At 29.7% G+C, this 12,870-nt stretch overlaps 3 protein-coding genes across 3 annotated transcripts; 2 read left to right on the top strand and 1 right to left on the bottom strand.

Moving 5' to 3' along the window:
* Positions 1–326: 326 nt before the first annotated feature.
* Positions 327–4,519, top strand: LOC132942046 (calmodulin-A-like). Its single transcript, XM_061010332.1, has 6 exons — positions 327–958; positions 1,038–1,071; positions 3,404–3,505; positions 3,828–4,112; positions 4,175–4,217; positions 4,380–4,519. The coding sequence occupies exons 1-5, from the start codon at positions 866–868 to the stop codon at positions 4,204–4,206; spliced, it is 546 nt and encodes a 181-aa protein (XP_060866315.1). The 5' UTR covers positions 327–865; the 3' UTR covers positions 4,207–4,217; positions 4,380–4,519.
* LOC132942042 (general transcription and DNA repair factor IIH helicase subunit XPB) lies at positions 4,160–9,235 on the bottom strand. The gene is made up of 12 exons (XM_061010324.1): positions 8,836–9,235; positions 8,250–8,339; positions 7,921–8,162; positions 7,534–7,845; positions 6,671–6,915; positions 6,492–6,598; positions 5,894–6,016; positions 5,657–5,830; positions 5,320–5,588; positions 5,084–5,248; positions 4,660–4,995; positions 4,160–4,590 (listed from the first exon to the last, which is right to left on the bottom strand). Exons 1-12 carry the CDS (start codon positions 8,861–8,863, stop codon positions 4,354–4,356), a joined length of 2,328 nt encoding a protein of 775 aa, XP_060866307.1. The 5' UTR covers positions 8,864–9,235; the 3' UTR covers positions 4,160–4,353.
* Positions 9,236–9,509: 274 nt separating this feature from the next.
* On the top strand, positions 9,510–12,351 carry LOC132942045 (WD repeat-containing protein 46). Its single transcript, XM_061010331.1, has 13 exons — positions 9,510–9,798; positions 9,980–10,080; positions 10,196–10,318; positions 10,384–10,512; positions 10,655–10,805; positions 10,906–11,041; positions 11,107–11,206; positions 11,275–11,431; positions 11,489–11,636; positions 11,702–11,796; positions 11,864–11,956; positions 12,053–12,160; positions 12,229–12,351. Exons 2-13 carry the CDS (start codon positions 9,980–9,982, stop codon positions 12,337–12,339), a joined length of 1,452 nt encoding a protein of 483 aa, XP_060866314.1. The 5' UTR covers positions 9,510–9,798; the 3' UTR covers positions 12,340–12,351.
* The last annotated feature ends 519 nt before the right edge of the window (positions 12,352–12,870 follow it).

The following is a 12,870-nucleotide window of genomic DNA, read 5'->3' as shown; positions in this document are numbered from 1 at the left end:
CTAAAGCAAACATTTTAACGCCGCTCTCTCCTGCCGATATTTCTTTCATTCTTCCGCCTTCAATTTCTTTAATATTGTGTGCCGAAACGCATGACTTGCTTGTGCCCTAGCGGTGGGCCCATAGCCGGACATTTGGTTGAAATTTTAGGGGGGGGGTATAAGTGTAAAGTTTCGATTTGGGGGGGGGGGACATTAAAATATTTAGGGTGGCCAAGCCCCCATAAGCCCGTACGATGTCCGCCTATGGGTGGGCCTGATCATTATAGGCACCTTTATCTACTTAACACTTATTAATATTGTGCACAGGCTAAACTACCGGTCAGGACAGTTTCAGGCCATGACCTGACCTAATATTCCCGACTTAATAGGATTTGAAATCAAAATTAAAAACTTACTTTGTAATTGGAATTTTTATCATTTGGCCTGCCCCGATAAAACGTTCTATTATTACAGTTTCGCTTATGATATTGTGTATAATTTTTCATCCACTAGCAGCTTAAGTGTTTAACACTTTCGTCTAAAAATAAATTGGCTTATTTGCTGCAGTGGGAGCCGTATATACATGTATATTAATATATATTAATAACGAAAATAATAAACACATCCAACTTTCTGAAGATGACGGCGCCAATTCCTTTTTTCTTTTCCTCGTAAATATATACTATTAGTACACTTATATTAAAATATTATTATGCTGTGCACGTTTTGATTACCCGAAAAACGTGATTCAAACTTTCAGTTCATTAAATCGTAATAATTGCGTTGTTTAAGGAAAAAAAAACCCCCCTAATATCACTGTTTAATAACGATAAATCGATCGATCGAATAACCGTTTGCGGGTATAATACCTACCTAGGTATACAACATGAGTGCACAAAATAGTGATAACGACCGTTATAAAAAGGAATATTCGAGAATAAGGAAACTGACGAGTAGATATGACATACGGACTCAATCAGTACTGCCCATAATACTATTTATTATTTCAATAACTTATAATGAGAAGTAAGAACACTCACAACAACATTTTATTTCAGAATGAATTTGGTTTGTCGGAAGATCAAGTCGCGGGTAAAGTTTTTTGTATACCTATTTTTATTATTTAGTATATAAATTATTAATATCCATAGTCACTATGTACTATTTGAAGTGCCTATAACTACCCAATTAGGTACAATATACAGTATATTTATTATACATTGTACTCATTGTACACTATAGTATTATGTAATATGTTATTTATGAAATATTCTTGTATTTTGTAAATAAATAAATAATTATTATTATTATTATAAAATATAATATGGTATACCTATTAACTATTATTGTTAGGGCTCGACTTTCGATGCATTTTAATCTTTTTTTACGGAATGCTTGACACAATAATCCTTTTCAAAAGATACAAATGTGTTTCAAGTAAACACTATAATATGCTAACAACGAACTTTTTGACGTTTAAATGTTTTTAATAGGACATTAGTTATTTTTTTGGGTAATTTCTTAACCTATTTCTAGAAATATTACGAAACAAAATAAAAATATAGTGTATACAATTATGAATACTCATAGGTATTAGATATTGTACTAAAACAACGTTAAGTACCTAATCTAAATAAAACAACTCACAAATTTATCCTGATTTCTGATTCCGGGAAATATTTTTAGGACACCTTTAATAGAGTTTTTACGTCATAAATGCATAGGTATTTTGAAAGGGCATTTCACGACGTTTTTGAGGGTATTTAAATCAGAGCCCTAATTGTTACCTATACTAATATACCATACCTACATTGTCTGCATTGTAATTAATAAATTAATATTTTAAACTCTTATTCAATAGTATAAATGTATAATATATGCGATTGCGATATAACATGCAATTTAAGCTTTTAACTGGACCTGAATTAAGCCAATAAGGAACGATGTGATGCCGAGCAAAATACATTTTCCGGATTTATATCGTAGATAATGGCTGTATTTTAAATTTTTCCAAGGTAGGATCTGATGTGTTTACTTTCGCTAAATCTTTGTGTCTGACAATCATCGCGGAGGCATGGTCAATAATATAATATATTATAATATTGCATTATTACACAACCATCAGTTTCATACATTTATAATAGTAATAATATATTTTTTATTCTTATTATGATTTTATAATAAGAAAAAAATTATTAAAACATATAAATACATATTTCATTTTATTAATTAACACATTAAAGAAACTAATTAAAAGATGTTAAGAGGACGTTCGTTATACCCGCATGTGTTGTCTCCGTCTTACAAGTGCGTAACATAGCACATTTTACGCTCGGCAAGACACGTGTAGCTCCGTTAATTTAAAAATGAGAGTGAATTGACCTCTTATAAAATCTAAAGGTAAGATTATTATCTCGGAAACCTCATGGGCTTTTTAGTATATTTTAATTTTAAAGCGAGTTATGAGTATTTTAAGATGTATAAAAAATTTACAATTTTAAAATACTCATAAGTCGCTTTAAAATTAAAATATAATAAAAAGCCCACGAGGTTGCCTAGATAATAATCTTACATTTAGATTTTATAACAGGTCAATTCGCTCTAATTTTTATACTAACGGAGCTACACGTGTTCTGCTGAGCGTAAAATTTGCCATGTTACGCACTTGTGAGACGGAGACAACACATGCGGATATAACGTCCTCTTAATAGTGAATTATTATATTATTTACTATTAGCATAATGATTGATAAATTGCCGCCTAGATGGAAATTGGAGTAGCATTTTGTCCGTTTTTTATAACGATTTCCAACTCTTACATTGAGAAAATTGATAGTTACATGGCATGGGCGCAAATAGGGGAGTTTTAAGGACTAAGCCCCCGCCAAAAATGTCAATAGCCCCTCAACCATTTCCCAAATTGTTTTTAAGCTTATTCGATGTTATTATATAGAAGGGCTTCTGCCTCCTTCCAAATCTCAATCACTATTTATCAATTATATACTCTATAGTTAAATGGTATACTAAAATTATTATACCATTTATACCTATTAATTTCTCTGTACTGTGCAAATGCTATGAGTCCTAAACCATGCTTCACTTAAAAACTGAATTAAGTATTGTTATAAACCAACATTCAAACACAGATAATGTTCTTACCATCAAGTATCATATCATAAGTCGATTCAATCTAATTTTTTAACTAACAATGGATACTTTAACTAATTAAGTTATTAATACTATCCATCAACTTAAGTTAATTAAAAAAAATATTAACTTATTAATTAAGTGTAAAACTAAATAATTTATTTTAACTTTTTATTTAGTTCATGCGTCCAAAATTTTTAGCAATACTTTATAGCTTATTAGCTTATAAGTTATAATACTTAAATATAAATAATATTCATAAATTTGACTTTATTTAGAATTCAAAGAAGCATTTATGTTGTTCGATAAAGACCATGATGGACGGATTACTGAGGCAGAACTAGGAGTGGTCATGAGATCTTTGGGTCAAAGGCCTACAGGTAGGTCAATCTTTCGCAATTAGAATAAAAAAAAAAACAAAACAGATATTGGTCGTAAACTGATTTGCATAAAATATTACTGTTTTCCCGCGCATTATTTTGTTAATTTTTCATCATTATTAAGTAAAGTAGAGGGAATTTCTCCAAAAGTAACAACTGTATCAAATTTACTAGCAGAAACCAATTTTAAATATTGAAGCAAATTTTCTGCTAAAAAAATTTGAAAAAAAATGATTGTAATACATACAACCAAGTCCTTAGAATGCAATATATAGTTAATATGTATTAATTGAATCTGAACTTTCCATATATCTATATCTAGAAACTGATTTGCAAGGTATGGTTAAAGAAGTGGATAAAGATGGCAATGGTAGTATTGAGTTTGATGAATTCCTGCTAATGATGGCTAGAAAACTAAAAGCAGCAGATGGCGAACAAGAAATGCACCAAGCATTTAAAGTATTTGACAAAAATGGCGATGGATTCATAACATTTGATGAACTCAAACGTGTTATGTGCAGTATTGGAGAAAGGCTCACAGATGAAGAAATTGAAGATATGATAAAAGAAGCCGATTTAAATGGTGACAAAAAAATTGATTATAAAGGTAAGGATGAATGTTAATATTTTCAATTAAATTAAAAACAGTAAAAATATTTTTTGTTTTAGAATTTATTACAATAATAAGTTCCAAGAAATAAAACAAATAACGGTAAGCAAAATAGATTTAGTTTGATTCTTGTTTTATAAACTTAATACTACTGAAGTACAAACATTTGATTTCATTACAAAACATTTATTTTCTTAGATTACAAATATAGTATAATTATTAATTATTATTACAAACATCATTTTCTGAATTTTTTGAACAAAGGATGTTTTACGCCAGAATTTCTTCTGAATTCTGCATACACCGCATCATCAGCACCAGACATAGAACTCATTTTGCCAGACATTTTCTTATAGGACTTGGATGTGCCTTCATATGGCATTCGTTCCTCGTCTGCATCTGTGTCATTGGCTGCTAAGACTTTACTTAATAATAAACCTTGATCTTCTCTACTGGAATAAAATAGCTCTGGATCCTAAAGTAAAATATACAGTATAATTTCAAAATAGTTGTATACTAATTTTTTTTTAAATATAGAGTGTACCTCATCCATTCCAGCAAGTTTTGTAACCACTTTGTAACTGTATCCTTGATCGATAAGAAATCTTTGTCTTTTTCTTGAGTAGCTCATCTCCATTGTGTCTTGTGACACTAGGGTATAGAAGAATGCGTTATATTCTTCAGCAATCGCAGTTTTTTTAGCACGTAAGATACGACCTAGACGTTGCGCTTCTTGACGTCGACTTCCACCATGAGAGGAAATTTGTATAAGAACGTTGGCATCTGGTAAATCAAATGATGTATCTGCAACTTTACTGACAAATATGGTATTCACTTTTGGATTTAATTTAAAATTTTGTAATATTTGGATTCTTTCTGCCTACACATATAAAAATAAAATATACATTATATTAATATTTAATTGATAATCTAGAAGAATTGTTAAAACATTAATTAAGATATATTACCTGAGATGTTGGTCCATAAATATATGGTTTACTTAACTTTAAGGCATATTCTTTAAGTGCAAATACATTATCAGAGAATACAATAGTTTTGTCTCCTCGTTGTTCATGATAACGTATTAAAAATTGACAAGCACGAAATTTATTCGGATTCATCACAAAAAATAGCTGTACAAAAAGACAATATAATAATATATGATTATATCATTTCAAGAAACACCAAAACTGTAATACAATACCATTTTTTTACATGTTCTAGTAGCTAAATATTCACGATAAAATTCTGGAGCCATTGGACACCATACTTCTGAACACTGAACTTTAGCTATGTACCCTCTTTGTTGTAGTTCCAACCAATTAGCTTCATATAGTTTAGGACCAATTAAAAAATTTAAATCAGCAATTTTATCATCTTCTCGTAATAATGTTGCTGTTAAGCCCAATTTGCAATGTGATTGAACTAGTGTTAATACACGTCGGAACATTTTAGCTGGTATGGTATGTACTTCTATAAAATTAAAATATAAGCAATACATTTTAACTCCTGCAGAAAAAACTGTGAAAGTTGTTTCCTACCATCCAACACCATTATACCCCATTCTTGCTCTTGAATCCACTTCATTGTTTGTTCAGCTTCCCAAGATCTCTTTTGTGTATGTGTTATCATTGAATAAGTTGTAATAAACACACCACAACCCATTAATTTGTCTTTAACATCGGATGTAAATCTGCATACCAAACTGTCATCAGCTAGGAACAAATCATATAATTTTAAATCTGTATTCTTTTAAATTTTTAAGTAATAATAAATACCCGTAGACCACATTTTAAATTGATACTTCCACTGTTCAACAGACACTGCTGAATTGCATAGAACTAATGCACGTTTACGTACAGTACAACAAGCTGTTACACCTACCAAACTTTTTCCAGCTCCTAAAAACAAGATTAAACACTTAACACGGCCTACAACTAGTAAGTAGTAGGTATACAAAAAATTATCAAGAGTATTTATTAAATAAATAAATGTTGCTACTTAGGTATTTTTTATACTATATCGATGCCCCAACCAAGTTAGATACAAAATAGATAGATATGTCACCAACTTTTTAATATGCATCTTGTTTGCCAACCACTCCTCACTCTGTCTATTAGCTGGTTCGCCTCTGTAAGTTGGACAGCTATTTTAACGGCCAATGATATGAGGCAAACTACGATATGGCTGGGAAGGGTTTGATGCGCTTACAGAACAAAACTCGTATAGTTGCTGACATACCTATCTATTTGTTCATAGTTTTATTAATAATAGATAATCATTGGTTTAGTGTTATCAGTGGATAATTGTACATTTATAATTTTATAAATTTATAAAATATATTATAATTTATAATGTAACACAGTCTATATTTACCACATGGTAAAACAATAATTCCTGATCTTGCACGACTATTTCCAAACATTTTTCTCAAGCTCTTTTCTTGATAAGGTCTTAATGTTGCTTGAGGTTTTAAATCTATGCTATAAATAAAATTAAAAGTTACTACTTATTAACTTTAAATAATTTTATATTAAATAATTTTATTTATTTACTTAATGTCTTTATTGACTTTGTCATTTTTAAAATCGTATTCAACTAACAGAGGTGTATCAATCTCTATACAACGCTTTTGTATTATTTCAATTTTTTCTTGTTGTACTTCAAATGAAACAAGGTTTTGTGTTTTTTCTTCTTCTTCTTCTTCAACTTTATCAATTTTCTCATATAAATCTGTTATATCTTTTGGAACTACATCATTCAAATGATCTTCTTTGTCTTTTGAAGAATCTCCAGGAAACTAAAAGACAAAACAATATTTACTTCTTTATTAGCCATAGGAATTATCATAATATTGTGACCTAATAAAAAATAATTCTTTTATAAACAACCAATGTAATTATATTCGAAGTATTATTTTAAATTTTTAATTAATCATAAAATAAGACAAATATAAACAGTCATAAATCATAATATGTACATTTCAATAGTTTCAACTATAAAAAAAATAGTCTTGGAAGTAATGTACTAAAGTTACTTTTTTAATTAACATTATTGTAAGTTAAGTGAGTATTTTTTTTTAACTCCTAACTATACTCTATTCAGAATAAGAATGCCCACTCAACCGGCGAAAACTGTCGACGTCACCCTCCCCCTACCATTTTCACAGCGGCAGCCGCTGAAAACGTGGAATAACAGTTCTTCGGGAAGAGGGCATTCTTATTCTGAATAGAGTATAGTTACTAGTTACTTTTGAATAAACAAAAGTAATGTAGTATTTTGTATTTTTTTTTTAAGTAACAAAATAATAATCTAGTTATAATCTTATTATATGTTACTTGGTTACTTTTAAAAAGTAACTTACCCAACACTGAAAATATATTGTAACATAATATTATAAATAAATAAGAGTATATACATGTGATTTTTCAATTTTTTGTTCTTCTGTGATCAATGCATCAGTATCCTCCAGCCTTTTAAGACGACAAGAACCAATAACAGGATCTTTAAGAAGCTTTTGTAAAATATCTGGATGTTGTGATTCAATGAAGTATCGATTATGTTTAAGTACAAGTTTAACTTTTCCATAAGAAAGTGTACACACAGTTATAAACTCTATTATACCGTCAGGTATACTAGTCTTACTCAAACGTTTCAAGTATTCAATTATGTCATTAGTCTCTAATCCAACACTAACAGCTGCATACAATGAATAAGCAGTTAATTTATACTGAAATAAAAATAAAATAACATTTTATAGGTCTTATTTAAATTGTAAATATAATAAATAAATAACAATATTTACTTCATGTAAATGAGTTGGTCTACAAACTGGTTCGGCAATAGCAATCATAAAGTCATGAGCATGGCGATACACAGGGGAATACGATTCAAGAAATATATGTCCATCAGGAGCAACCCATAATGGTCGAGATGCGTGATCTGTCTTAAGATTCATTTGTGATCTATAGTCTTTAGCTCCAAACTCATCTTCAACACTGTTATTAGCAGTTTCAGCATTCTTTTTAGCAGCACTTGGTAAACCCTCTAAATAACAAATTAAAGAAAATGTTATTTAAAAATGTAATTTCAATAGCGTACTTAAATTATTTAAAGTACATTGTTACTAAATACCTTCTTCGTTAACAGCTAATAACACAGGATCATCCAAACCCATAGAATTTTCATCAAAATCATCCTTCTTTCTTTTTCTGCCCCTTTTCTCTGAAAGTGAAATATTAATTTAAAGTTAAAAAAGTTTACAAGAATTTTAAGTTTTAGTATTTTAAAATTAATAAACTAAGAAAATCTCACTTCATAAAAAAAATAAAATGGATCGTTTTTTACAATAAACGTTATTTGGTTTATTTGATAGTAATAATAATATAAATAACAATAAATTGTACTTATTTCATTTTATTTTTATGCATTAAATGCTTATATTATCATTATTTTGTAGTTCCTAATAAAATAAATGTCCATACATCTAAAATGACATATTCATTTTTGATAAGCAAAAAAAAAGATATTTGGTAGAGGTAATTTTTCAAACTGAGTAGGCGGCTAACTAGTGAGTTTTCGAGAAAACCTCAGTGACCACATGGTGGTCAACAATGAAGCTTTATTAATATAGTTACATAATTTGGCGACATTGTACATCGGCTTTGAGAGTACGATAAAGTATAGGCCATTTTCAACAGTAAACAACTATAAACATTACCTGGATATTCTTTTCTCGTTTTGCCCATTTTTTTTTTTTTTTATATAATGCAAATGTATGAAGTGGTCAATATGGGAATATGAAGGTATAAGGTTGTTAAAGTTGTAAATATATTTCAGAATAAACAACCGTCGACCAAATTATTCTGTATTAGCATTTATTGTTCTGTGGTAATAGCGTATCACCTAATAGGTGATGACTAACGAGTAATAATTAATTCACAACATCGAACACAAGAGTGACGAGTGACTAGTAACCGGCTAGTGGCCCGTACACCGAGTGTTTGAAAATTTAAAAACTAAAAACCATAAACTACAGTAGTAAGACGTAACTACGTCATGTGAAAACATAAACAACAACCTTCACGTCCTCGACTAAGTTAATGATAAAAAAAATCACTATCAAGTAATCACTATATGTCAAGTATTCGTGATTCTGTGGTACCCTGTTTGTGGTATCAACCGGATCACAGTACAATAAATTATAATTATTTTAAATCCACATTTTACCCTTTGTTCTACAAAACACTTGTTCAACGTTAGCACACGGCGTAGAGCTGAAGATCAGCTGCAGTCTCTCTACATCGTGATTTGTTAAAAGTATTTTGTTGAGTTAAATAATATCGTTTTTCATGGTAAATATTAGAGAACGACCAATGAGTAAATAAATTATACTGAAACTTTGTGCTGGCAACACTGGACTATAGGCATGGGCCCTTCCATTTCTTTATCTGTGGAAAATTAAAAAACTTGATAATTTATTGATATGGATGTGCCATGCGGACGTGCGGCATTCAGGGCTCAGGCATTCAAAATCGACGTATGAATTGTAGACATTTATCGTAGTCTTTACCGACCTGTAGCGTTGTATGAAAATTAAAAAAATCTGTAACTGCTGCCCTGCATCTGCTCTACTATCGATGTGGTTCTTGTAAACAGAAGTCAATTTCTCGATATTGTTAAGGTGAGACTGAAGTACTGGCTTGGTTAACTGTTTAGTTAAAGTTTAAGATCAGATAAAATTATTGAAAACAAAACATCGATTTCTTGAAACGTTAATCGTTTTGATTATCCGTGCACAATAGTTTTTACTAATTTTTAGTTTTTAAATTCATTGCGTAACTAATAATTTAACATTTATATAGATGGGGAAAGTTCACCAACGCCGAATAGTTAGTGAATCCAAAAATAAATTAGCGGCCAAAATATCAGAAGCAGCAAATGTATTGTTGCCTGAAAATTCTGGGTAATAAACATAATACTTAATATCCATATTGTCTTGAGTTGTTCATTTCTTTTTTGATTTGATAATTTAATTTATCATAATTATTTTAAACTAAACAATTTGTTTTCCTTTAAAGTTATATCATTGCTGAACCCGAAGAGAAAACAACAAAAATCACACAAACACAGCTATCAAATTCAGTTGATGTGACTAGTGCTAAGAAACATTTTGATTTAAAACTTGATTTTGGTCCGTACGAGTAAGTATTTTATTTCAGCCGTTTGAATACAATTTAAACTTAATTCAATGTATGTATTTCTTTAGTATTGACTATTCATTAAATGGTCGTCAGTTATTAATTGGTGGACGAAAAGGCCATGTTGCTGCTATGGACTGGATTACAAAACATTTGATGTGTGAAATAAATGTTATGGAAGAAGTGTATGACGTCAAGTAAGCCTATAGTAAACTATAACACCTATGTCCTATAAACATTTTCAAAAACTATTTTAAATCATCACTGATTTAATTTACTAAAAATTACAAATAATATTGTACTCACAAGTTACCACTTATTATAACTATTTGTTTACAGATGGCTTCACAATGAAAATCTTTTTTCGGTTGCACAAAAAAAGTGGGTTTATATGTATGACAATCAAGGTGTGGAAGTACATTGCTTGAAGAACTTAAACAATGTTTTACATCAGGAATTTCTACCGTATCATTTTCTTTTAAGTACTGCTGTAAGTTTCACATAACGTGTACACTGTACAATAGTTTTTAGTATTATGATTCTAATGGAAACATTTGAAATTACAACTATCATAAATTTATATTTTGCAGAGCGAAGAAGGATTTTTATCTTGGTTAGATGTGTCAATGGGAAAATTAGTAACACAATTTAATGCCAAAATGGGTCGATTGAGCATCATGACTCAAAATTCTAATAATGCATTGATCTGTCTAGGACATACAAAAGGTCATTATTAACTTTTTTTTTAAATCAAATAGCATTATACAATACCTAACTTTGTTTAATTCTAGGTGTTGTGTCTATGTGGAGTCCTAATCTTCGGGAACCTGTTGCTAAAATACTTTGTCATGGAAATATGATTACATCACTTGCTATAAATTCTAATGGAATGTAAAAATAACGTGATTTTATATTTCACAATGGTTATTTATAGTTTATTATTAATTTTATCGTTATAGGTACATGGCTACATCTGGTATGGATAGGAGTATTAAAGTTTGGGATATACGTAGATTAAAAGGACCATTAAAAGATTACCAAGTTAGGACTAGTCCAAGGAGTATGGTATTCAGTCAAACTGGATGTTTAGCTGTGGCCATCAATAATGTTGTTGATGTAAGTATGATACTCTTTAGTATAATGACATTCATAAAAATTAAACTGATAATCTAGGTGTATGAAGAATGTTGTACAAAAACTATACAGCATGCTTATCTCAGGCATAATATTGCCAGAACGATAAACAATTTAGCTTTTTGTCCATTTGAAGATGTCCTTGGAGCTGGACACGATGGTGGTTTTTCTAGCTTACTAATACCAGGTTAGGAATACTTATTGAACACATAATTAAGTAAATAATATTAATTTTTAACAATTGATGTTTAGGATCTGGTGAACCAAACTTTGATGCTTTGGAGAGAAATCCATTCCAAACAAAGAAACAGCGTAAAGAAGCTGAAGTGAAAATGCTTTTAGAAAAGGTAGAGTAGTTGTAATTAAAATTCTTCATTAAAAACTTGGTTAAAAATAATTATAATTTTACTATAGATCCCAGCGGAAATGATTACATTAGAATCGACCGTGGATGAAGTTGATTTAAATACGTTCCAGACGAAACTAACGGCTAGAAATTCACTTCAAGTAAGTGTAACCAATAGCCGTAAAAGTATAAACTATAATTCAGGACTCATAAATGTACACTAGCATAATGTATTTATTCATTTTATTTTGATGTAGACTGTAAAACCATTGAAAATAAATATCAAAGTAAGGAATAAAATCAAGAAAAAAACCCTAGCTAACCCTTCAAAAATAAAAGAAAAAATATTAGAAGAAAAAACAAAGGTATATACTAAATTGTGATTCACGGATTAAAACTTTTATTAATTGCTAACAAATAAATTTTTTTTCAGGAATTTGTTAGAGCACTGAATGCACGGCCAAAGGATGAGATTGATGATGGAAAATCAACACGTTTTGGTGTACTGGATAGGTTTAAAAATAAAAGAAATAAAAAGAAATAATTTAAGTCTTAACTATTCTTTTTTTTTAATTGTTTGTAAACATTTGTTAATCCACACATTTTTACAAAGCGAGAATATTGAAGGATATGCTCATGAATTTTTAAAGAGTGTTGTAATATGTAACTTATCACAAATAAATTATATTTAATTTAAAAACGATAATGAAATTCATATATTATCATGATTTCTGAATTGGCATTTCAACTATTCTTTTTATATTAAGCAGTGGAGCATTTATTAAATAATTCAACTTCTCATAGATTAAACTGATGTTCTCGTGCTTGTTTCTTTTTTTCTTGTGGTTCTTCCACTGTTTGGTTATTCTTAGTTGAGCTCACGGACCAAGATATATCTTAGTCCGTGGTTGCACTTAACTACTATCAATGGTGTGTAACATAGGGTCCAATTCATAGACCTATAAAATAATTTAAATAATAAACTAGTTTATAGGTCTACGGTCCAATCATACGACCTAGCCGTTTTTTTCATGTGTTTGATCATTTTTTGTTGATAAGTGTTGGCATCATTGTC

This window comes from Metopolophium dirhodum, chromosome 3, assembly GCF_019925205.1.
Source record: "Metopolophium dirhodum isolate CAU chromosome 3, ASM1992520v1, whole genome shotgun sequence".
Lineage (NCBI taxonomy): Eukaryota > Metazoa > Arthropoda > Insecta > Hemiptera > Aphididae > Metopolophium > Metopolophium dirhodum.
The sequence above is the reverse complement of the archived record's forward strand: the minus strand, read 5'-3'. Positions and strand labels throughout refer to the sequence as shown.